General features: G+C 43.3%; 2 protein-coding genes across 8 annotated transcripts in view; both read right to left on the bottom strand.

Annotated features, from left to right (window-relative positions):
* LOC104148395 (inactive cell surface hyaluronidase CEMIP2) overlaps positions 1-24,526 on the bottom strand; it is a 60,384-nt gene that overhangs the window by 20,069 nt on the left and 15,789 nt on the right. For 3 of the 6 annotated variants that reach the window (XR_011143811.1, XM_068959008.1, XM_068959009.1), the window contains 9 exons: positions 23,762-23,831; positions 22,927-23,055; positions 21,622-21,707; positions 20,118-20,249; positions 19,962-19,997; positions 19,177-19,329; positions 16,902-17,079; positions 11,338-11,553; positions 2,720-2,928 (listed from right to left, as the gene is read on the bottom strand). Coding sequence is in view for 3 of the 6 variants with exons in the window: in XM_068959008.1 (XP_068815109.1) it covers positions 2,720-2,928; positions 11,338-11,553; positions 16,902-17,079; positions 19,177-19,329; positions 19,962-19,997; positions 20,118-20,249; positions 21,622-21,707; positions 22,927-23,055; positions 23,762-23,831 (1,209 nt within the window). In the remaining 3 variants the exon portion in view is untranslated. Of the gene's footprint in view, positions 1-2,719; positions 2,929-7,933; positions 8,685-11,337; positions 11,554-16,901; positions 17,080-19,176; positions 19,330-19,961; positions 19,998-20,117; positions 20,250-21,621; positions 21,708-22,926; positions 23,056-23,761; positions 23,832-24,526 lie in introns of those variants that run through there. The other 3 variants (XR_011143813.1, XR_011143812.1, XM_068959010.1) reach the window with 2 other exon arrangements.
* CEMIP (cell migration inducing hyaluronidase 1) overlaps positions 1-24,526 on the bottom strand; it is a 122,737-nt gene that overhangs the window by 86,126 nt on the left and 12,085 nt on the right. The gene's annotated exons all lie outside the window — the stretch shown is intronic.

Genomic DNA, 24,526 nt, shown 5'->3' with positions numbered 1-24,526 from the left:
GTATATTTCTTATTTATAGTTCTACAAAACAGACACCTTGCCAGCTGTTTCTGGATCAGAAAAGTCTACAAACCTTTGCCCTGTTCAAATAACTTAATTGATTTCACAAGACACAAAGAGAACCACAACCACACTGTGGTTTCCAAGAGTGAAATGTTTTTATGCTGCTGCTTGAACAAGAGGTAAACATCAAGCTGAGTTTTATCAAAGGCCCAATGCTGCCTTAAAACTGGAATCCATCCTTGAAGACAATGGGTCAAAGCTTTGGCAAGTATTAATAGACTTAGAGATAGTGCGACCACCAGTTACACTGGTGGAAGGCTTAGCTCTGCAATTGCAAGGAAATAGCTAATTATTTTACAACAGCTAATAATTAAGGACTTGAGCACTGAAAGAGAGCCAATGTCACTCCAGTCTTCAAAAAGGGCAAGAAGGAGGACCCAGGGAACTACAGGCTAGTCAGCCTCACCTCAGGAGGAGTAGTCAGCATGGATTTGCCAAGGGGAGATCATGCTTAACCAATCGGATAACCTTCTGAGATGGAATGACTGGTTGGGTAGATGAGGGGAGAGCAGTGGATGTTGTCTACCTGGACTTCAGCAAGGCTTTTGACACTGTCTCCCAAAACATTCTCATAGGTAAGCTCAGGAAGTGGGGGTTAGGTGAGCGGACAGTGAGATGGATTGATAACTGTCTGGATGGCAGAGCTTAGAGGGTTGTTGTGATCAGTGGCGCAGAGTCTAGCAGAAGGCCTGTAGCTAGTGGTATCCCCCAGGGGTCAGTCCTGGGTCCAATCTTGTTCAATTTATTTGTCAATGACCTGGATGAAGGCACAGAGTGCACCCTCAATAAGTTTGCTGATGATACAAAGCTAGAAGGAGTAGCTGACACACCAGAAGGCTATGCCGCCATTCAGAGGGACCTGGACAGGCCTGGAGAGCTGGGCAGAGAAGAACCTCAAGAAATTCAACAAAGGCAAGTGTAGGGTGCTGCACCTAGGCAGGAATAACCCCATGCAGCAGTACAGGCTGGGGGGTTGACCTGCTGGAAAGTAGCTCTGCAGAGAAGGACCTGGGAGTCCTGGTGGACAACAAGTTAACTTAAGCATGAGCCATCAATGTGCCCTTGTGGCCAAGAAGGCCAATGGCATGCTGGAGTGCATTAGGAAGAGTGCTGCTAGCAGGTCGAGGGAGGTGATCCTGCCCCTCTGCTCAGCCCTGGTGAGGCCTCCCCTGGAATACTATGTGCAATTCTGGGCTCCCCAGTACAAGAGAGACATGGCCAGAGTGGAGAGAGTCCAGTGGAGGGCTACAAAGATGATGAGGGGACTGGAGCATCTCTCCTGTGAAGAAAGGCTGCGAGAGCTGGGCCTGTTTAGCCTGGAGAAGAGAAGACTGAGAGGCGATCTCATCAATGTATACAAACACCTAAAGGGAGGCTGTCAAGAGGATGGGGCCAGACTATTTTCAGTGGTGCCCAGTGACAGGACAAGAGGCAACGGGCACCAGCTGAAACACAGGAAGTTCCACCTGAACATGAGTAAAAGCTTTTTTCCTGTGAGGGTGACTGAGCACTGGAACAGCTTGCTCAGAGAGGCAGTGGAGTCTTCTTCTCTGGAGATATTCAAAACCCACCTGGAGGTGATCCTATGCAACAGGCTCTAGATGACCCTGCTTGAGCAGGGAGGTTGGACTTGATGATCTCCAGAGATCCCTTTCAACCCCAGCCATTCTGCGACTCTGTAATTTCCAAGCTTAGCTTGTCCATGAGTGAATAACGGGTTTTCCCCTTCCTTAATGTACCCTCCATTATACTAATACAGAAAATAGTAATTACTAGTAATTCCTCTGTGACAGGACTGTCTAAACACTGGTCCTCCAGTAACTTAGTCCTACATCTTTAAATCAAAAACTACTGTAGTGTCACCACCTCGGTGTTTTGTGGTGTTCACCTCTTGCAGTGTATCTGTGTAAACCTTGACAGTGTCTGCCACCGATAGATAATCTGCAGGGATTACAGGACTCTCCTGATTATATCAGTGCAAAGCACAAGTAATTTCACTGACGTAAGAAGAAAATTGGTCCTGAATCAGTGCTGAAAACTGTAAATGAAATTATGCGAGATGAAACAACTTGTAGGGAAAAAAGTAAGTCTAAAATGGGTATGTCATGCTTTTATACAACACTAGATGAGATGGAAGGAAACATGATGAGATGGAAGGAAACATGGAAAATAAATGCAGCACAGCCTACGATTTTGCTGTACTGAGTTGTAATGTCTTAAAAATTCATGTTAGAAAGAAACAGTGGTTGCAGTGCTGTTTGGTTTACAGAAAATGCAAAGCTCTGTGCACATTCTGATGTATTTTTGCACTTTATATATGTATGGGAGATAAATTATGTGTGCAGCAAGTAGTACAAACAAGCGAACAAGAGCCAGCGTTCCTCTGGAGTCATTTCAGGGAGACCAGGCCAGGACTTACTTGGATTCTGTTTCAGTCTTACTGGAAAGAGAAACATCTCTGCACATCAAAACCACTGGAACAAAGTGAAAGCAGAGGCATCTCTTTGCATCGGTAAATACCAGTCATTAACATCTTGCTTCAATGCTCTCAGAAATTGCTGACACATTTAAGAGGCTGGTTGTGGAGAAGCTGGAAAATCATTATAGCTCCAGCTCTGCTGAAAATAGAGCATTTTCTAACAGGATAGGGTGGTACCTGTTGAAGTTGATCGGGTACAGGATAACATCCTCAGGTGCTCTGCCGTCCCACTGGACGATATAAGCCTGCTCAAGCATGACGACTGGCTGGTACTGCTGGTACGGTACTCCTCGGTTCACGCCTTGCAACCACAAGGGATGGGAATGGTATGTTGCTCTGGCAATGGATAAGGTCAGATTTTCAGGGCGTCTGGCCTGAATATAAAGCTGAGAGTGAAAGGAAAATGACAGACACATCCATTAAACCAGCCAGGCTCTGCCATAACATGTGCATTTGATCATTGTTGCCTGTAAACGGCTTTTGCCAACGAAGAACTCAGAATGTTTGGAGAGTCACTGAAACATTTCCAGTTCAAATACAAAGGTAAAACAGAAATAGCATCTGCAGCCGTTTGCAGGAACACCATGAAGTGATAAATAAATTGTGCAGCACCATGAAAATGCTCACTATTCAAACTCTTAAGAGAGAAAGCTAATCACGGAAATACCACAAAGTGACTTCTTATTTATGAATTCAAATATCTTCACTCTAAAAATGGGCTTATTCCATTGGAAATGGAGAAAACTCTTAATTGATTTCAACTGGGTTTGGATCAGGTCCAGTAATCTAATGAAATCCACATCTCTGCCCTCGAGTAGCAGACAAGGCTGAAATTTTTGGGACTAAAACTTGATGACTTGCCTACATGCCCTTACATGCAAAATAACATGTTGCACATGCTTCAGTGGAGAGCTCTTCTGTACAGGCACTAGAAAATGCCCTTGGCCTGGAGATCAACACTACAGGCCAATTACCAAACTACACCCCAACAATATGTTTTTCCTTGTCCTGTCACCACTGAAATGAAAGGCAATTCATGTGGAAACTGTTAGCTTTAGGGCCGAACACGTGACGTTCATCTGCCGTGCCCCGTGTGACATTCTAGTGCAAAAGGAGGATGCACAGCCAGTCATATAAATTTGTTTCAGCACGCAGGGATGTAGCTTGTCATATTCCTGAAAGGTTTCAAATACGTCGAGGGCAGTTGAGAAGAGCTATGATGCTTCTTCCTTCCCTCTCTTGCAAGGCAAAGAGTGCTCTTGGCATGAGGAACTTCTTAAAATATCAAGCAAAAATCCAAATTAGCTCAGAAATATCTAAGTTTCTACATGGGTATCTCTCCAGCACAATTATTTTTAAACTCAATTTCTGTCTTTGAGGAAGGTCAAAATGGAGGCAGTAGTCTTTTAAGAGACTTTAATACCACGGGCAAGGATACAAGCACAGCTGCTGTCTGGGATATATGCATTCTCATGTGAGCACTTCTTGGATCTTGCTATGAGACCTTGGCCCTTCGCATCTCCATATCTGCTTCTCTTCCTCACCTTGTCTACTCAGACTGAAACCTCTGCAAAGCAGGCTGTCTCCCACTGTTTTATATATGGGCTTATTTTAGTTGGAGTTTCTAGTAGCTACATACTCAAAACAATCACAGCTATCATGTCCTTACAACACAAGAGGAATTGCTTTACTAACTCCAAACCACAACCAAGAGGCAGGTGCTTGCCATGACACTTGATTTGCATTTTGGTGGACCATGTGTGGCCAAAAGTGGCAGCCTCTTGCTGCTTTCTCCTTGGAATGTAACTCCTTAGCAACACCAAATTAATTTGACAGAAGGCAGAGGTGGGGTATCCAGCAGGAGAGTTATTTAATTTAAAGTTGATTTATGGCATGATATTCTTGGAATTGTTTCAGCTTGAGATCTAAAGCTGCACTATTCCTGCCTGGAGGTTGCCAGTTTGGCTCCCAGTTCCAGTTTCCAGCTCTAACAGAGGCAGTTGGTGCTCAGAAAGAGCCCACGCTTGAGCCTGCTCTTGGCATTGCTGAGCTCAGGCTACTCAGCACCCATGAAAGGCAGGCCACTTCTGCCTAATCCCCGCCTGGCCCCTGAATCCAACAGCCTCACGTTAGACACTCAAGTTGGAAATCTGGGCTGCACGTCAAAAAAATCATCCAAAAGCGACTGTAAAAGCTTCTTGGACATTTAGTCCATTCCTCCTTTTACATTAGCACAAACCTTTAATGATGAAACCCTGCCCTGAGTAGTATCCATAGATCCTTGGAGATTAATTCTTATCTCGGAATTGTATCAAACACCAGATTTTATTGATGGCCAAAACTATTGATGAAGTAATTTGCCCCAAACAATCTCTGAGTAGTAGGCCATTTGCTCATTTTTCATGGCTCAAGAAAGAGTAAATTACTTTTACAGTCTCATAAAAGACCTTTTTTATCTATGCAACCAAAGAGGAAAACTTATTTTCCCTGAAAATTCAACCAATGACTGGAAAGTCAGTTATGTACAATGCAATAAACCACATTTCAGCCTCATTTTTCCCCCTTGGCCAGTGTAGGGCTGAGGTCAGAACAGGTGATCAGAAAGACCCCCTCTGATCTGGAAGTCCATGAAGGCATTGATCATTCTCAATCAAAACAGCATTTTTTGTGACAAAGAATAGTTTAAATGACGTCTGATACTGCAAAACAGTACCCTACTTGTGTCTTTCTGGACAAAAGACAACAGTTTCTGCCCTGTCATAATAAATTTCAAAGTTATTTCCTTCAAATATGTGGCACAGAACGTTAAAGGTGGCAGCTACAGTGCACTTGCTAGAAAATTAGAAGCAACAACAATAAAATAAGCCAAGAAACTACAGAAACACATTCAAGGAGATCCAAAAGTTTATAAATTCGAGACTACCAAGAATAAAAGGTTCCCATATACTTTAAGGTATTTGACTGTGTTTAAAAACAAACAAACAAACAAACAAAAAATCCAAAATCAAAACACTGTTCATAGCCTAAAACTACCGTTACTGGGTTCAATAAAGTACTGGAAGAGCTTGCCATATGCTACAACAATAAGACGACAAAGAACACGTGTCAGGTGTCTGTTGGTAATATTTTCTCAGGTGTCTAGGGACTCAGTCACAGGCCTGACGTAAAGGGTAATAGTTACAGCTGTTTTGAGAATGAGACAGTAATTACTAGAACAAGAAAAACTGTCATTTTTGTGCCTTGCTAGAAATATTTGTAAACTGACTTTGTCTCCCATGATGGCCAATAAGTGAATGTCTTCCAGAACTGCAAGTCATTAAGGATGCAATTTTCAGCCCCGTAGAAAAACAGTACTATATCTGGTAGATCTTTCAAAATGTTTATCGCTAAAGGAGATGACAGTGCGTAAATGCCCTGATCCAGAAATCCAGATCCAACGTGGAATGACTCTTTCACCCAGGTGGAGCATCACTAAGTCAACAGGACTCTGCATGGTCAGCAGGGACTGACCGAGATGTTTCCTGCAGCTATTGGACTCAGCTCAACTCCCTCCTGTGATGCCAACCAATGTCAGTTCTAATACTGGGTGTATGCTACCCTTTTGAGACTACAGTCAAGACCACTGGATTACTTTAGAAAAATCCTAGAGGCATCATCCACCAAAGGCTACTTTAATACTCAGTGACCCGAGTGAAATAAAAAGAAACCTTGAGCTCCACTGACCCAAGGAAGGTGAAGCATTAGTCACCATCCCTCTATACTCTTCTTAGGAAGTCACAACATGGCCTCTTTCTTCCTCAGTCTGTTCCTCCTCTGTCACACCTTTACTCATTTGAGCTGATCTTGGAGAACTTTATCACTTGCCTTCCTTGCATCTACATTTGCAAGGACAAAACACTGGAGAATAAGAGAAAAAAGGGGTGTGAAAAAGAGAATTTTGTTCTAGGATAAAAACTCCATCTTCCTAGTAACATCTGATTTTTGGTTAGATCTATCGAATTATTTAAGAGAAGACAGTGGGTCATAAAGATACTCTAAAACATGGGAAGTGGTGACAGCTTAATGTAGTAGGAGAAGAAGAGCTAGTTAAAATGTTATAAAATGTGATCCTACTACTTGTCTGGATGGTTTAATGGACATAGTTGTCATTTTAGCTGCTTAACACTTCATGCTGAAAAGATGTGTCAGATTTCCCTCTGCTTACATGGCAATTTTCCCAAGGAGACTGTGAAACTGAGAAGATAAGTTCTTTTACAATTCATATGGGATTTGCTATTCAACTGGATAGCTAATATGAAGATAAGCAAAATGCAAAGTACTAGAAGAGAAAGTCTTGGTTTCTGAGAGACTTCTTGCTCACTTTCTAATTTCTTTGACATTGCTCGGTTGTGCTGTCGGCTGTCAAAGTGGGGCAAAAGATCTTAAAAAGGAGAAGCTCAAAACACACATTCTGCTCTTCTGATTGTTTGACTGTTCAAGAAAGGCTTATTTCCCAGGACAACAATTTTTTCTCTATGAAGTTTCCAAATGAGGACCTTAAAACTCCTTCAGAAAGAAAATACAGGTTTCTCTTTCCATAAGACATGCTGGGATCAGTTCTGGCCCTAAAAACAACAGCACCTTGATGCTGATGCCAGCAGAACTACCTTGAATTTCTACTGGTGTGCATCAGAGGCCAAAAGTGGACCTCTTTGTCCACATACGTACACTACTAGCAGAAATATATCCTGCAGACTTTTCCTTCTTTCCGGTCTGTGAGGTGCTAACACTCCTTTAGTGCCACAGACTACATGTGCACATACAGTTTTGCCTGTGCTTGGAAAAGGCAACTTGCCCTAGCACGGCTGGCTATCTCCTGTGTCTCTTGCTCGCTTTCCATATAGAAACATCAGTATCCGAACCAGCTAAGCAGGCACTGAATATACAAGAGGATGCCAGCTCAAGGGACGTAACTTAGCACAGAGAAGATGCAGGATCAGTGTAATTGCAAACACTCACCGCAGAAACAGCGTTAACTGAAATGGAACAATTTCTGTTTGAGCCATCCGCAGGAAGGCAGTGACCAAGTGGAGTGAACGGGTGAAAAGTCAACAGCTTGGCCTTAAAGTATTTTATAATACCAAGGCATTCATTTTTCTTTAATTCAAAACTTACACTAATTTAGCTATGTGGCAATCTCTTATGAATATCTAACACCTTTTTTGCTTATATAAGCAAATAGCACACACCTTCCGAAACACTGCCTATTTCAATAAAGTACCAAAAAAGAGAAGTTGCACAGCCTCTTCTGACAAATTGCTGCAAAGTCAGTGAGGAAGCAGTAAGTCTGCAGCTTTTACTGCCCAGTGGGAGCCCAGGCACTTGTCTTAAGATTTATATAAAAATCAGAAATTGCTTAAGAATCTAATTTATATTTTCCACAGTAACACAGGCATTCAGGACTCTCCAGTTCAGTGCCCTGGAAAATCTCACTCACCTACACGGAGATAATTATGGGATGGGCTTCTCCCTACATTCTTCTGTTATTACAGGCCTTTGCAGCAGCTAAATGGCAGGTTGACGGGACACCTAGGATTTCTGCGCCTGCCGACAGAGTCTGAGTGAGTCATCAAGACCTTCCAGAAGATGTGGTGCTGCCAGCTCTTGCGATTTCCTTGCAAGTCTCTCTCTATGTAATGTTCTTCCTTAAAGTCTTGCTTTATTAATATTACAACATGACTGTTTCAGCCGTCATTAAAAAGAAAGAGGTTGGCCCTGTTTTGACAGCACAAATCCTACAGGCTCCAAAATGAAAAAGGCGGGGACAACAAAGACATGATGCATATCCCTTGTCTAAAACTCACGATTTCAAGCTGATCCCAGAAATCTTTGCTGGTAGGAAAAGGCTGGCAGCGTGGGCGCTGCAGCACGTGGCACTTCCCAGGGCTCTCTGCCGAAGGGAAGCTTGAGGAAAGTGCGCAGGGAAGGTGGCGGGATGCGGCTTGGGGATGGCGAGGAGCGAGGGACGCGAGCCAGACACGAGGAGGTGGGAGCACAAGCACGAGCTCTCAGACTGAAGCACCCTGAGGAAAGTCTGTTCGCAGGATTTAGTGGACGCAAAAGTGCTGCCCAAGGAATGGATTTCCCCAAGACTTTTCCTTTCCTGGGTGAAAAAGAGCAAGGAAAATGAATGAAAGAACACAGGTAGAAAGGAATTCACTGAACTCTAGGCACTTTGCTCCTAAAGGATTTGGCTGCAACACCAGCTGAAGGACTCAGCTCATTTTTCCATGCCAGGTAGCCCATCCCTCGTCTAAGCATCTTGTGCCCAGTTCAGCAGCAATGTGACAGTCACTATTTCCTTGAACGGAAAGGGCATTTCCACCTGCTTGCACTAGGGAAGAATAAAAGTTCTTGTCTAGCGCTGCTACACCAAACGGGAAAGAAAAACACGTTTTGTAAGAGAGCTGCTAAGATCAAAGTAAACCATCCTTCTCCATAATTAGATTCTCTCTTCTAGGCTTTTGGCCTGAAATACGATACTCAGAATTTAACACACAAACAAATCATCAGTTTGCTGAGAATCAGGGTTATGCTCAAGTACTCCAACAATTACACCCTGCCAATTAAATCAAATCCTGCTGCACAGGACAAATTTCCTCTACACTGCACACATATAGGTTTCCCTCCCCAAACCCATAAAGTGAAGCATTTAATACAAACTTCATTCACTCATCTGAATGTTTATTAGATGAAAAACGCTGGTAAGAAATGGATGCTAGAGAAGCTAATGTTTCCACTTGCCTGAACTTAGCCAAGGAAATTTTCTATGGTGGAAAAGCTGCCTCACCACATAGAGTGCCATAAGTGGGAGGGTAAAAATAGAAATAAAAATATAAATGTCTACTTATTTACAATTCTGAATTTAACTGTTAGGTTGCCAGAGCACTGAGTATTATTTCTCAAGCGACACAGAGTAAAACGTAGGTGCCAAGCACAAAACCCTCAGTTCAGTGGGGTTGTTTCATAGGAGCCCAGTCCTGTTTCCACCTGTCAGTAGTAAAACAGGGGACATAAGTCCAGTATCTAGGGACTTAAATAGCAATTCCTGCTCTCTGCTGTGCAACCAAAGCAAACGTATAGAAACACATGATCTGGATATGACTGCATATATTATGAACGCATAGAAGTCTCAAAGACAAATAAATTCCTAAAAGTTTCATGCAGAGAAGAGCCTTGCAGAAAGAGGAGCAGAGTGCCTGAGGGGACGCCTGAGGTGCAAGCCCAGACAGCACTACACATCAGAGAAGCCACAGAGAACGAGTCCTCAGGAATCCCCCTACGCTGAAAAATCATCAGTCTGAGTTTCCAACCCATTGCCAGACATAACTTGAAGGAATTAGGCTCTGCTAATCCCCATGCTCACAGAACTGCTTGTGAAAAAACAAAACCTGACAGTTCGCTCCTCTTAGGGGCCAATTTTAACATTACTCTGTCTTTGATGACTTCAGGTAGGGTTTTATTCTGTGCTGAGTTACCCTACTAATGCCTGGGTAATGATTACTGACTGCCAATGAGACATAAAACGGCAGCATGCTCCAAAAAGGGCAGAAGAAGCTTGAGGGTCAAAAAAAAAAAAAAAGAAAAAGGAAAAGAAAAAAAGATCAAGAGGAAGAGAAAAACATCGACTGTATCTAATGAACTCTGATCTTATTTTAAGACCATTCTATGTTCCATTCTTGCCTTTCAGCAGTTCACCCCATCGCACTCTTCAATGAGTGGTGAAGGGTTGTTCTTGGGGGTAGGGAGAACATCATGTCCCTTTCAAAAGCCGTATGTCCTGGGGACTCCCAGGACATGCTCTCCCAGCTGCAGGCCACGTGGTGCTGGGTGCACCTGCTGCACATAGTCTTAACATTCAGCTTCTTCAACAGAAGGGTGAAGGAGGGCTGGCAAGATTTCCAAGGAACTGGAGGTTTGAAACAGACGTGCCACCTTTGCCACCTTTCTGTGTAAATGCACGAATAACCTCTAGAAGTAGAGGAGCAAGGAGAGCCTCCTGCGATATCTCACAGGTGACTAAGGGAGCTGTGAAGAATCATGTATTTACAGCATGCTCTATTGCACACACAAAAATCTTGTGGAAATCTGAGCAGCGTATGATGAATCATAGTCTGATTTTGAGGTCAGATTCCCCTCAGTTTACTATTCTCCTCTTCCATTCTTTCACAGACCTTTCTACCAAGGCGTTGACATCTCAGCTAAGGCCTCTAACTCACGTGCGTTGAAGAAAACGGCTGAGGTTTAAGACCACCCTGTCCTAGGCTGACCTCTCCCTCAGTCAGTGGTTTCTGGAGGGCAAGCAGAACCAAGTGTGAGCATGTGTCTCAACCACTCTGTTTCATCAGCTGGGACGTGGGGGATGTGTCAAGGGAGTAGCATCTTCCACTACTGAAAATAAGGTCGACAGTTATCCACCACAGCCCCAAAACAGAGCGGACAGATAGAAAAAAAGGACTAGAAAACCCCCAAACTTCTCCCCAACAGGATTTCAACTTGCAGCCTCTTATGGGAAATGGGAAGCGAAGGACTCCTTGCAGGCATGGGTTTCTGGAAGCTGCAAAGCAGGGGCTTTACTGACTCCTTGGGGATAGGCCGATAACACTGAGAAGAGTAAAATTATACCCAATTTATTATTCAACTCTCTCTTATCTTAGGCAATGTTGAATAGGTGGCACTCCAGCACCTCTCGCCCGCATGTGAGAACATCCACCGCCTCACACACGCTAACTTTGCTTGCAGCCTCCCCACGTTACCTGGGCAAATTTCCCGGTGCATATCATCCCGTTCCACCGGGGCACGGTGAGACATCCGGGATGACGAAGCAAGTGGTTGTCCGCTCTGCCTACGAAAGTGTTCTGGTACCCTGTCACGGAGCCATCCAGATCATGAAAGATAGACATTTTGTCACCATCATTATTGTTGTTTCCAAACCACTGGCCTGATCTGCCAAAAAACACTTTCAGTCCAACCTAGCAGGAGAGAAGAAGAAGAAAAATTATTGGTTAGCTCTAAATGAGGACTTAGATTTACAGTGTTTTTACAAACAAGTCAGTGATACATCTACAATTAGAAAGCACTATTGTTTCGATAAGGCATACTTTTGCCTCTTCTGTTTAGAAACATTTCTGATGGTATTGGTTTTCCTCTCACTTCTTAATCCCAGGAGACATTTTCACAAAAACTAGATTTTCAGTTCTTCGATACGCACCTGCACAACCATTATTCCTTGAAATCACACAGTAATAAACTGTGCTGTGTCAAAAACTACAGGATGACTCAAAGGGTAGGGAAGTACTGGAAGCTTATGAAGTTTACTGAGTAGCAGTCACCCTCTTTCACAGTTGTTTTCCTAGAGAAAAAAATTGCTAGCAATATGGTGAATTTTCTTGCATATTTTCAATGGCTGTCCTAAGTGGCTCCATAAGTGCCATTTTTTTCTAATTTTCTCCTCCTAAACCTTATAAAACTCATATATGTGACAGCAAGTCTCAGAATTGGGTCTCGTGCACATTCTAGCATATCCTCTGAAGAATTTTTTTTTTAGAAAAGAGAAATAACAGGAAACAACATTATCCTTGTTATGCATAGCTCTGTTTCCAAAATTGTTCAGTAGCTAAGTGAAATAATCTGTCCTGATATGAAAATACAGCAAAACAGTAAAACTGCAGACGTTCAGTAAAAAGGCATGAAATATTTGAATGTCTACAGAGAAAGCTATTACAGTACACGATGATTAAGATCTGAGGTACTCAAGACAATAAGTACTCCAGGTCAAGTACTCTGAATGAATTCTGCAGCAATAAGTATCTAAGGAGACAGCATAAATAGTGGTCTGACTGTGCAGACCCAAAGGAATGTAACTCTTTCCACCTAATTCCATTAATTTTAATTGGACTGTGCACATGAGTAAGAATTAGGGACAAGCAGGATTAGGCTGCAAGTTTACTAAGGGCTTTAAAGGCTTTACTTTTGCAACACTAAATAGTACAATTTAGGGGAATTGGAGTCTCATTGCTACTCTTATTTAGATGGAAAGTCCCATTAGCTTAAAACAAATGACCACTGCAGCAAGAACTGCTTGCAGAATAAAAATAGCCAGAACCTTAATTGTTCTGCTGAGTTTTTATTACTTTGAAACTAAATTAGACCCTAGAACCATTTTTCTGCCACCTCCTCGTCTACGTGCTAGTCTCATAAACAAACACCTGAAGCAGTCTCACTTAAAGGAGACTCAAACATATGGAAATGTAACGTGTATTTTGAGTGCTTTAAATCCTTTTCCTATTGCACTGCAAGAAATTTTTGCCCACAGGGCTATTTGGCAAAGAAGGAACATCCCAAAGAATTTTTTTTCATCTATAGAAGAGGAAATATTAACAAAACACACACACACTGTGCCGTAGCTCCAATCTTCATTATAAATACTTTGTGACAGCACACTTCTGAGGTTGAATATGAAAGTGGGCACTTCGCTCAGGAAGAGAATAAACTCAGCTGTACTTCCAAACAAAGTAAGGTACACGCTGTACAGCTTACATTTAATTAAACTGTTCAGTGTTCCCATTCAGGAGCAAACACTTTTGGTGCTAACACCTTAATCTGATTTCTAACATTCCACTCTAAAAAGTCTGAAAGTCAGAAATGAAATGGGAAGGTTAAAGAGCAATGTCACTTGCTTTATGAACCTTGGGGGTAACCTTCCTTTTGTAAGCTGAGGGATAGTGTGTGCACTGAGGTTGCAGTTACAGTTATGGCAACATATTTCTCTCTAAGCAAACACACATGCACAGAGAAAAGATTCAGCTTAGCAGGTATGGCCATTTGCATCTAGGAATGAGATAAAGCTACTACGGCTACAGTTTGGATACCTAATTTTCACTAGGCGTGGACTATCCGGGAGTGGCATGGAATAAAGGGGACTTGAATCTTGTCTGAAGCGTGGTGATGGATGATGGTTATGGAAGGACGTAATCTGGAGAGGAATGTACTAACTAAACCTTTCCAAAGGCCACACGCCTAACGCGCCTGCAGAAAGCTCCTGAGGACTGCAGTGGAAAACAGTAACTTCTCCTTAGGTTAAAAATCCATAGTGTACTGTAAAATATCATAACAACTCACAGCTTTTTCTAAAACTCAAGCGGTGGCCCAAACAGCCAGTGTAAGCCGCATTGTTGTATCAGTGTAATCATTTTAAGGAAACCATTTTCAACCGGTTTGAATTTTCCTCTACTTTATAACCAGACAACTGTACGCACGTTAGCCTGGCTTTTACTTTGATTGAGTGATGCAGGCCATGACCCTGCAAGCCCTCTTTGGTCAAGAGTCTCTCTAGGGTTTTTCGGTTTTGCTTTGGTTTGGTTTTTTTTACGTTTGCTTTCAAGGGGATGACAGACCTGTACTTTAACTCGGTGTCTGCTTTTCTTTTTCCCATTGTGAACTGTTTGCAAACTTCACAAAAACCAATTGCAGGACATGCAGGCTAAACATAATAAAGACAGCATTAGGAAGCACTCCCCTCTCAGCTAGGACGGAGAGCAATTCCCTGGGGGCTGTCAGCTGAGAGTCTGGAACCAGCTCTGGGCCCCTGGAGCTCTCCCAGGGACCACAAACCTGCCCTAAAATTGGCTGGGGTTTCTTTGGCACAAGTATTTCCAAAGATGCCACTGTGCCAAAGATGCCACAGCTAGGACTAAAATAGGCTTGAATCCATCCTAAACTCCTGGCTGCAGGTCAAAAAAAAAAAAGTCAAAGGGACTATTAAAAATGGATGTAAATTAGGACAGTTTGTGAGGTCTTCAGCACCTACGGGAGGTGGGTGCGTTCACGGGAGTCCAAAAAGTGACATATGATCTCTTGTTCCTCTCCTCACTCTACAGGAGCCGTGCAGCAAAAAGACAGAGGGATTAAGGGAGTGCTATTTTATGACAAAATCGAGAGATTAACAGCTGGCTCTTTTATGACTAAATAGATAAGACGTCAGGTCTTCTTAAGAAATGCCGCAAGAGTGTCCTGTTTGGGCACGGTTCATGCCCAAACACGGTTCTGAGCAGGGGCCATCTCCTCTGAGCATTCCCAGGCCCACGGACTGACAACCGGCAGATCTACAGGAGATCACAACCCTTCGTCATGCCCTCAGTTGGGTGAAAACCCTTACTGCTGCCATTGCTTAGAAATAACCTTTAAGAAGCATCTGAATATTTTTTTAAAAAAGGCTAGCAGTAATGATGCTATTGTTAAGCACAGAAAAATCTTCAAACATGAGGTTTAGGGCTGTCAACAGAAAGGTGGCTAGAATACTTTCTGCAGGGTGTAATGTTTAGTTCTTCCCTCCTACCCGACAGTTTATTATTATGCTGATGTTAAGCAAGACCTGACTGGATTTATTATTTTGTTGTCTAACCAATCAGCTGATTAGTCTGAATAATTATACAGTTATTCCTTCAGCATGACTAACAGTTTTATTATGACTACACAACTTGCAGTAATGCTTAATCTCTTCTTAAAAACATCTGTAAAATGATTGTCCTTTAGGGAATGAGTACTAAGATGCCCCTTAAAAAGTAATAAAATGAAGCCTGGAGATGGAAAATTAATTAAAACAGTCTGCAGGCTCTGTCTTAACTAGTCAAAGACATATTGTCCCGTATAGCAATTAGTAACAAAACAATAAACTAACCACGGTCCTTCAAGTCTGAAATTAGATTTAGCACATCTGGGTTCAATCCAGATAAAATAGAATCAAAGTGAAAAGTGCTGGGATGCAGGTGGTTATAGGCATAAGCAGCTTTTAAGCTGGCAAAAGACCAGCTTCAGAAATGGACACATTTGTTGGAAACGTATATACAAGAAATATTTATTTGGATAATGTCTTTTTTTTAATAATAGACTGAAGCTGTATTACTTTAATTTGCTTTACAGAAGCCTTTAGCAAGTGTTCTGATCATTTTTACCTTGAAAAAGTCAGATTTTAAAGGTGTTGCATTATTAAACTGTCTGAGACAAAAAGTGCTGGGATATTTTACAGCCTCATGGGTCTCAAATGGTGCAACAGTATTAAAGAGCTGCATTTTCAGCTATTCCACAGGTAATTATCCCCTTTGCTAATGTGCACAGATACAATCTCTCTGAAACCATTCTGTTGGATAGAGTCCTACAGTCATCATCAGAGGAAAGTTTCCACTCTCTTCAGATCCACTGAAGGATCAAACTTTTTCATTTTACATTTTTCTCTAAGCATCCCCTTCCTGTTACATGCTGATAGTCTCATGCATGTTCCCCATGTTCTTGTAACCATTTTCCCATGGAGGACATAAAAAAGGTACAGCACGTTAGCCATTATTCTCTCTCTAATGCTCCCTACACTAACTAAGACAGCTAAGGTCTCTTCACTGAAATGCACAGGGACGGTATTTTCACTAACGGAACAGTCAAGTGACTGCAATCAATATCATCTCTGCATAAAACATCCTCCTGTTATTGGTCTAAGTGTAACAGAGTAGAGACAGACAAACTGACCGCTTGCCAGAGGAAGTGCTACTGGTCACTTCCAGAGCAATGGAAATTTTCCTTACGATAAAGCCAAACCTCAAGCCAAAGTTACTAGAGTTCATGGACATCCTAACAGGCATGGACCTTGTTTCAGGAAAGCTAAGGGGAGGTTGTGATCCCTGGGAGTGAGCCAGGTGGAATCTGTCATCTCCCAGGCCAAGTGTCGAGGGACATGATTCCTGCATGAATCCAGGACAAGGACTGGAATTGCTCAGCATCCTACGCCTCCTGCCAAGGCACAGATAAAGAGCCCCATTCTGCTGTCATTTCTCAAGGAAAGTCCCTGTTGTGCTCAACAGAAATTCCACTGCTGACCCCAGAACGTGGGCCGTGGCTTTGTTTGTATTTGCATTTGCTTATTTATTTATGAGAATTGTATTGCAGGGCCACTGACACCTGACGTTTCATTTGCGTCCTTCCCAAATTCTGAGGCCTGGTGGTCCTCAGCATAGATAAGTGGGCAATGCCTCACCCGCTAAGACCGGTGCTCTGGATGTTCTGGTTACAAGGTGAAACCTTCCTCTACTGCAGATTTTTTATGCATGTCCTCCCAGGCATAAGGCATCTCTGTATCAGTATTTCCTGAATTTTACTGGCTTACAAATAACCTTCATTAAAAAAAGAAAGTGTTGCAAAATGAATCTATGGTATGCACCAATGTAACATGCACCACAGCCCGGAAATTCCTGCTCTAGAATAAATTTCTCACTTATAAAAACTTTGAAAACTTGCACATCTAACAGCACATATTCCTGCTTTTCTTACTTACACTTCTCTCCATCAGGATCTGTGACACATTATTCTGGGGGCTTATCTGCCAGGAGTTTTTCATGAAGAACCCAATGGCACTCGAGTATCTGTCAGCAGTTGGGGTGAACTTCTTGAAAGTGCATTTTGCCATTCTGACAGGCCCATCGTAAATCTGGAATCCACGAATAGGGAATGTCCTGTGAGATTTAAAAAAACCCAGAAATCTATATTAAAAAGTTTGGGCAAAGTCTGAGTCCTCTCCCCAAAGAACAGAAAGGTATTACCAAGAGCTAAAACTCTTTTTTTTTTTCCTAAAACTGGGATCTAGATGGTAATCACGCAATTAACGAAAGGTGAAATTCTGCTGAACATCCTTCAGAGGACAAAAGGCCTAAAAAAGCAACCCGTACTCCTAGCTTAAGGCTTGTCAGCTGGGGTAAAGCAGGTCAAAGCTGTCATCCCCTGCCCCCAGGGACTCACTGCTCTGAGGAAACCCCACTGGGTATGGACTGTGTTGGATCCTCCCGTCGGGTTTCCTGTTCCAGGCTAGATGGATTTCTCAGGAAAACATAAGCAGGATTGAGAAAGCGATATCAGTCACTCCCTGGAGGCCAAAATGGCTCCTTGGAAATAACTCCCGGGTGGCAGAGCACAGCTTCTCCTCTCCCCACCAGCTATGCTGTGCAGGAGATCCCCAGGACCTAGTGTGCCGCATTTTGTACAGAAAGGCGATTCCTTCAGCACTGGCATACAGATGTGCTGTCAAGCCGTCAGAGTTGAAGGAGACACCACTGGAGCTGCAGGTAAGTACTTACCTCTTCCATATTTTGTTTTGAGAAGGTACCGAGTTTCGTTCAGCCCTGGCATTGTTTGATTAAAGGGACGCCAACTTTGATTTCATACCCTACAAGGAAGTGACCAGTAGAGATATGGGTAGGTCTTTACCTACCCATTGTCAGAAAGACAGCTGGGTTGTTCAGACATAAGAGCCACAAAGCAGACAGCACGAACCTGCAAAGGGCTTCACAGAGTCTCTCTGGTCTGTGGGTAAGGTAGATCCAGATTTCTCCTAAACCCCCTGTCTTTTTTCTTACTGGTTGGCTCCAGGTACCCAGAAACACTTTGCCGATTGAAAACACCAGGCACAAGCAGCGCTCCTGCTTGCTCTGTTCTTTGTTGCTTTTGCCAACAAAATGCCTTTGATTTCTGGCGTGGCGAGCCCAGCGGCTGGGACTGGTATCACCTCTATATGCCATTTAGCACTGTGGTTCGTGGAGAGAACAAATATCAGACGTTTGTCATATTCCCCCTTTTCCAAGAGTACGTCGCTTAACAATAAATATGACAGATGATTAAAGGCTGATTAAACTGCAGAGGAGCTGTCTTGTAATTGCAATTAAAGCACCACCACCAATAATAGCTGAGGGCAGCTCTGATTATTCTTGCTGTCTTACACAGGTTCCCATTCCTACATCTGTTATGGCCAAGACATGCACAGTCAAGGCTCTGTGCAAGACGTGTCTGCCAAGTACCGCTTATTGTTTAACTTAACATTGCTCACTAGATGGTTTAACGATTGACAACCATTACCGAGAACAGACATTAGGTTAGAATTTAGGCTTGAGAAAGCCTGGCTTATTCGGGGAGCGTGGGTAGGTGCAGCGGTTGCTGAAGAGGAAGTTGTGTTACTATCAAAACACAAAATAATTTACAGCCTTTGAAAGAGGGATGAGATGCACAATAAAGAGATCTTTTCCCTTTGTCAAAGTGGCCCTGTTTGCCCAGGTACCCTGGCAGGAAGAGCAGAAAGCTGTACGGCACCGTTGCGTATGTACGGCACCGTCTTCGCCCAGGGATTTCTGTGTGTGCCTGGGGAGGGAGGCTGCATTTCTCCACGGAGGCTGTGGGTAAGACATACGAGCAGCTTTACCTTGCCTTTCCCCGTCCAGCCCAGCTGGGACTTGCACAGCTTTCCCTGCGATGCTGGGCTGGCATGTCCAGACACCATTTGTGTTTGCAACACTAAGGAAAAGCAATTTGGTATCTCTCAGATTCTCTAATCTGCTCTCCAGTGACTAATAAATTAAGCAGAAAATTAAATCAAACACATTCAGTTGTGGAAGCTCTCAAACTGTTGGCCTGAAGAAGAACTTTATTCGGAGGCTTATTATTTCTGGCCTGTACAATAATTTAAACATCCGGTATAAATTACTCTTTCCTAGTCACATTCATTCCTGAGGCTTTTATTCTAGCTTATGCTAACGCCAGGAAGAAACGGTAGATAAATAACTTACTTGTTTCTGGGCAGGGTTCTGTATTCTCCATTTGCCCCTCTTCCCCAATAGCTGTTTTGGCCTCCCCGGGAGCCAAGGTTGCTGCTTTCTCCAACAAAAATGGAGCGTGACACCTCCAGGCTGGAGCCATCATCTGTTGGGAAAGTTCCATCGCTATAATCAGACAAAGAAATACAAGATAACTACGCAGCGCAGGGCGAGGGATGAATTAACACTTTTAATTACACTTCTAAAAACAGAAGAATGTTTTTAATTTGAAAAAAAAAAAGCACATCCACCGGTATAACAGCCTGGTTTAAAACCTCTTTAGAAACCAGCAACTTAATACTAGCCACCGAGATAGCTCGGTACTTGGCCATCAGGGGGCTTTGGACGTGGCTCTTCTTCGTGGGTCCTCTGCAAGGGGGTCGGCCGGGAGCAGCCGGAGCACATCCGGATGCCGGCGGCAGGAGCCGGCCCCGCTGCTTGCCCCGCAGCACCCCCGCTGCAGCCGCCTTCGCTTGGCCTCGCTACACTGCAAGGAAAGTCTCCCCAAACGTATAGGCAAATGTTTAGTCTACTGCTTCAGGACCTACAGTCCAAGAGGAAATAATCAGCTCTAATGACACGCTCCCCAGGCAAAGAGAATGAAAGGCCAGATTGCCCCTTGTATTAACTACTGCACCAGGAAGACTTGATGCGGTCTGGGAAGGAAATGTGAGGTTTTCTTGTGTTTTGCCGTAATTATCAGGGGAATGTTACATTGTGGGAAAAAATAGGAAAAAAAGCACATTTGAAGAAATTACCTCGCTAGAGTGAGTCCAATTCCATTGTCTGAAAACCTAGGACAGAAGAAACACGAAGGTGCAAATTACTAGGAATGTCTGGGGTAGGTTTGGCCTACAGACCTATTTATGTCTGTCGTGAGGCGAGCGATACAACACCGAATTACAGTAACCTACCCAGAGTTGCGGAAAATAATGTCGCCGCCCCTGGCCCAGGCCCCATGGTCGTTATTTTTAAAAGCAATAAGACCATCAATTACGGCAGGAACTCGCGGCTTTTCAGGATCAGCATCTTGATGTGGGCGAAACCTGAAGCAAGGAGCCTGGTTAATACAGCACTAAAGAAATAGGGAAAAACGTTAGAGGCAGGAGGTCCTGCCAGTCAGAGCTCATAATGCTTCTAAATATTGGCAGGATGGGCCTAAAGAAGTAATAATATATCCTGGATCGCAGTCAGAGTATTAGCTTGATTTCATTACTGTACTTTCTTACAAAGTAGAAAAGAGTAAACATTAATAAGGGTGCAAGTCTGGCCCCGGTCAAACCAACAGACGGTATCTCACTAGACTTCAGTAAGCCCACAGTTATTCCTTAATTTGATTCAGTATGATTTAGAGGCATAGAGTGCATTTTTCCCAGTCACTTGGGTCCTTTCATAATTGCCCCTACCAGCCCCATTGAGAACCCCTGGATTCATGCTAGAAAAAAATCAATTAGGTGCTTTCAAAATCTCATTCAGCAAAGATAACAGAGTAATTGGAGATGCTTTCATTGCACATACATGTGCTTCCATATGCTTCCTGCTCTGCCAAAAGAGAAACTATTACATGAAAAAAGGATTCAGCCTAGAAATTTGATGCTTCTCAACTACTTTTGGAATATTTTTTGCCACACTAGCTGTTAACAGGAGACTTGTCCTGTGTTTAGGAAGAAAAAGATCTGTTTTTTCTCAGTCTACCTTCGCATCCCACTTCTTCCAGCTGAGATACTGAGACATATCCTAGAGTCCAAGTGGACAGCCCTGGGAAAGAAGTCACAGCAAGAAAGGCAAGATCGACCTTGTATTTTAGCCATAAGGGAGAATCATACTTGGCATTAATGATGTATGACAGAGGAGGAGAAAAGCCAAGACTCGACTGAGAGCGGTGGCTGATTTCTGCCGTATCCTTCTCACATAGGCCCACAGGTCTGCAGCGAGCAGGAAAATGGCATTAATTTACCTGCTCCCGCTCCGAGAAAGGAAGCTGAGAAAATTTCAGTAGACATGTTTATATACTGACAGAAAGCACTGAGACTACATTAACTGAACCTTACTTTCCTCATTAATCATAGACTTGTCTCAGCAATCTCTTATGTCATCTTTCAGATCTAAATCCCTCTAAATAATTAATAAGCAATGCTGAAGTTTCCAAACCTGCTAAAGGAATAATGGACTCTAGATCCTTTCTCAAGTGCTTCACTGCTCGGTGCTCATAGCCCCAAGTGCACGCGGGTCATTTTTGAGCAGCAATAATACAAACAGTTCACGGCTATGAAGTGTGTGCCTCTAGACATCACGGATAGCTTGTGTGCGTTTTCAGATGCTCAGCCGTAACGAGCCATAATGATGTGCTGAATACAAAGCAGGGGCCAAAAAGCAATGCAAGAAACCAAACCACTCAGCCGTACAGTATGTGCTTACCTGGCATTGTCTACAGTGAGATACTCTCTGGGATCCTCAGCACTGGCTCTCGTTGTCTTTACTCCTTTACCAATAAACAAACCGGCCTGAAAATACACATAATTCCGATTATTTTAACAGACTGCACCTCAGAGACTAGAGGTCACAGGTTTTATCAATGAACGGGGCAGCCAGAGTGCTCCGGCACAGCGCGCGCCCGGCAGGCTGGGCTCGTGCTCCTTTTTCCGTGTCACTTGGCACTGCTCGGCGTGACACGAGCACAGGATGTAGCGCGCTGAAGTCAGGACGCAGCACTGCGCCGCCATATGTTATGCATCAGCGTCTTGGGCTGTCTTCTGACCCAGCGCAAGGCACTGAACTCCCACTCGCTCGCTCGCTCTCGCAGAAAGCACCAAGAGTTTCTGCCAAGCTCTTGATAACTTTCTGGAAAAAGAGCGTGGTTAAGAAGCAAGGCTTTAACTAAAGAGTGCCGAGTCCCTCGACAGTCAAAAGAGAACATGAGGCACTGTAGCCAAGTTAAAAATTTCAGGAGAGCAACAGCTGTCATGGACCAAGATACAATACACGCGAGGCACAGAAAGCAGCACTGATTTCAGTTTAGAATCCTAAGAAATAAGTTCAAAATGTTTTTTTATAGCTTGCAGGTTAAGTTCTCCTGACAACAGTATATTTTGCAAAAGGAGCTTTTCTTGCAATTATCCTTGAATTTTTGGTCTCATTTTTCAAAGGTGATGAGCTGGCCCTGGCAGAGCTCCTTTTGCTCACCTCGTAACTCCTTGCAGCGCTGCAGCCAGCAGTGTGTTCAGTGTCGTGCCTGCACTTCCTTGATCTCACTACTGTAGGTGGCCCTATGGCCTGGGAGCTTCCCAACCAAAGCACCCGACTGAGGAGCTCTGTTCTGCTCTGCTCCCTCTGTAATCAGTGGAAAGAGCATCCCAAAAGCTGATTGTCTCTTGGCAATAGGGAGCCAAATGCGCTTTGCTAAGGCACCCCAGTTAACCAGCTAAAGCTAAATGAGATGAAGCTAGGCCTTCATCTATAGTGGCATATATCTTCCTGTGTCGTCCCTGTAGCAAGCAGCCCTTTGAGCCATCTTACTGCCCCGTGCGCCAGGGAGCAGATTACTGCTGCCCTTTGAGCAAGCAGAGCATCAATACTCACCTACCCCACAAGGGAGAAGCACAGAAACACCTCTTCATGTGGGTAAGGTACCCACAATGGTCTTCTGATATCGGAGCACAACACATGGTCAGCCCTAAGCCTTGTTATTACATTGGTAGTAACATACAAAATTCATCCACGTACCTTGAAATTGGAGTGCACTCTGTTGTTGGAAAACACGCCCAAGGGGGTATGTTCAGCCTGTCCCTCCGGATATTGCCCCTCGGACTGTCCAGTCGGAACCCGGTGGAAGATGTACCATATCCCGACATCCTAAAGAACAGCAGAAGGTCAAAGAAATGGGACAGTACAATTAATGATATACATTATCCCACTGTACTGGCCAGATTTCTAAACTGAGCACGCAAAACACGTATGAGTCCTGGAGACATTCACCAGCCCATGCTCTTATACCTCCCAACTTATCCTGGGACACACACAGCACACCCACCCCTGGGACACACACACACACACGAGTTTTAAAAATACACGTATTGTGGGTGATATTGAGGTGGTTTATTAGAAAGCATAACCTCTTCTACACAGGCATATTAAACACAAACACAATTTGGGTAAACATCAGAGACGATAACACAGCCAGAATACGAACATATGTAAATTTTACTTGGCATATTAACCACTTCCACACACCATTTCCAGGCGCGGCTGTGTTGGAAAACTGTATCAGAGATATGAGCGTGAGAGTGGTAGGCAAACAGTTGTTCTTAAGAGAGGCAAAGGCACATGAGGTGTGCAAGGCTGGTCTCTGAGTGCAAACAGGACTTTCCAGACGATATTCTGTGAGGTTGCATATTTGGCCTATAATTTCCTAATTGCTTTTGGCCTCATGCGGAAATACATATCCAGATTTTACAACGATGCACTAAAAATTCATTGCCCTCACGCTAACAACATCAGTAAGAGCAGAATATATGGGAACTGGAGGCAATACATAGCTCTGGCTGTTAAACGATTTTACCTGAGCACCAGCTGCCGCATTCTCTATTAAGTTGTTGTTTGGATTTGCAATCCAGAATGTGCTCACAGCCCTGAAAAATCAAAATTAAAATGATCCTAAGCAGTTACCAAACAGGAAGGGATACATTTTCATAGCACTGCACTGGACTTCAGCCACAATGCTCCCATTGACTTTAAAACTCCACACAACCTTTTAATGATACTCTTTAAGGAAAAAAAAAAAAGCATCTAGTGATGTCAGACATGTTCATTTACGGAGCCACATGCTGAAAGTATTGTAAATTATATCGGACCATTAACACAAAATCCATGCTCTGTTAAATGCAGCTTAAAAAAAACTGATGTTACTTTTTAAAACGTTTGGAAAAAGTCTGAAAAGCAAACTTCTACTTTGGGGAAGGGCAGGAGGTATGGGATTCGCTATGGATTTATGATGTTTTTCCAAGAAATACAAAACAAATGTCCTTGCAAGCCACAAACGTCTCGTTAAGTGGGAGATTAAGGAGATACCATTTTGACATTTGTTCAAATAAAGAATTTTTGCTTCAGACAGATCAGAGGAGGCACAAACAGAAGCCAGATGTAGTTATGAAAATATTATCATCTGTTGTTTTACTTCATTTAATAACACCTTTTGTGATAATAAAGAGCACATGTAAAAACATCGTAAATATTTTCTAATGATCACACCAGTTAATCGGGTCATTTTAAGCAGAAAATCCCCATGATTTTTTATCTGCCTTAACTATTACATATTCAAGAATCC

The sequence above is a fragment of the Struthio camelus genome, chromosome 12, assembly GCF_040807025.1.
Source record: "Struthio camelus isolate bStrCam1 chromosome 12, bStrCam1.hap1, whole genome shotgun sequence".
Classification (NCBI taxonomy): Eukaryota; Metazoa; Chordata; class Aves; order Struthioniformes; family Struthionidae; genus Struthio; species Struthio camelus.
Note: the sequence above shows the minus strand (reverse complement) of the source record. Positions and strands in the feature narration are given on the sequence as shown.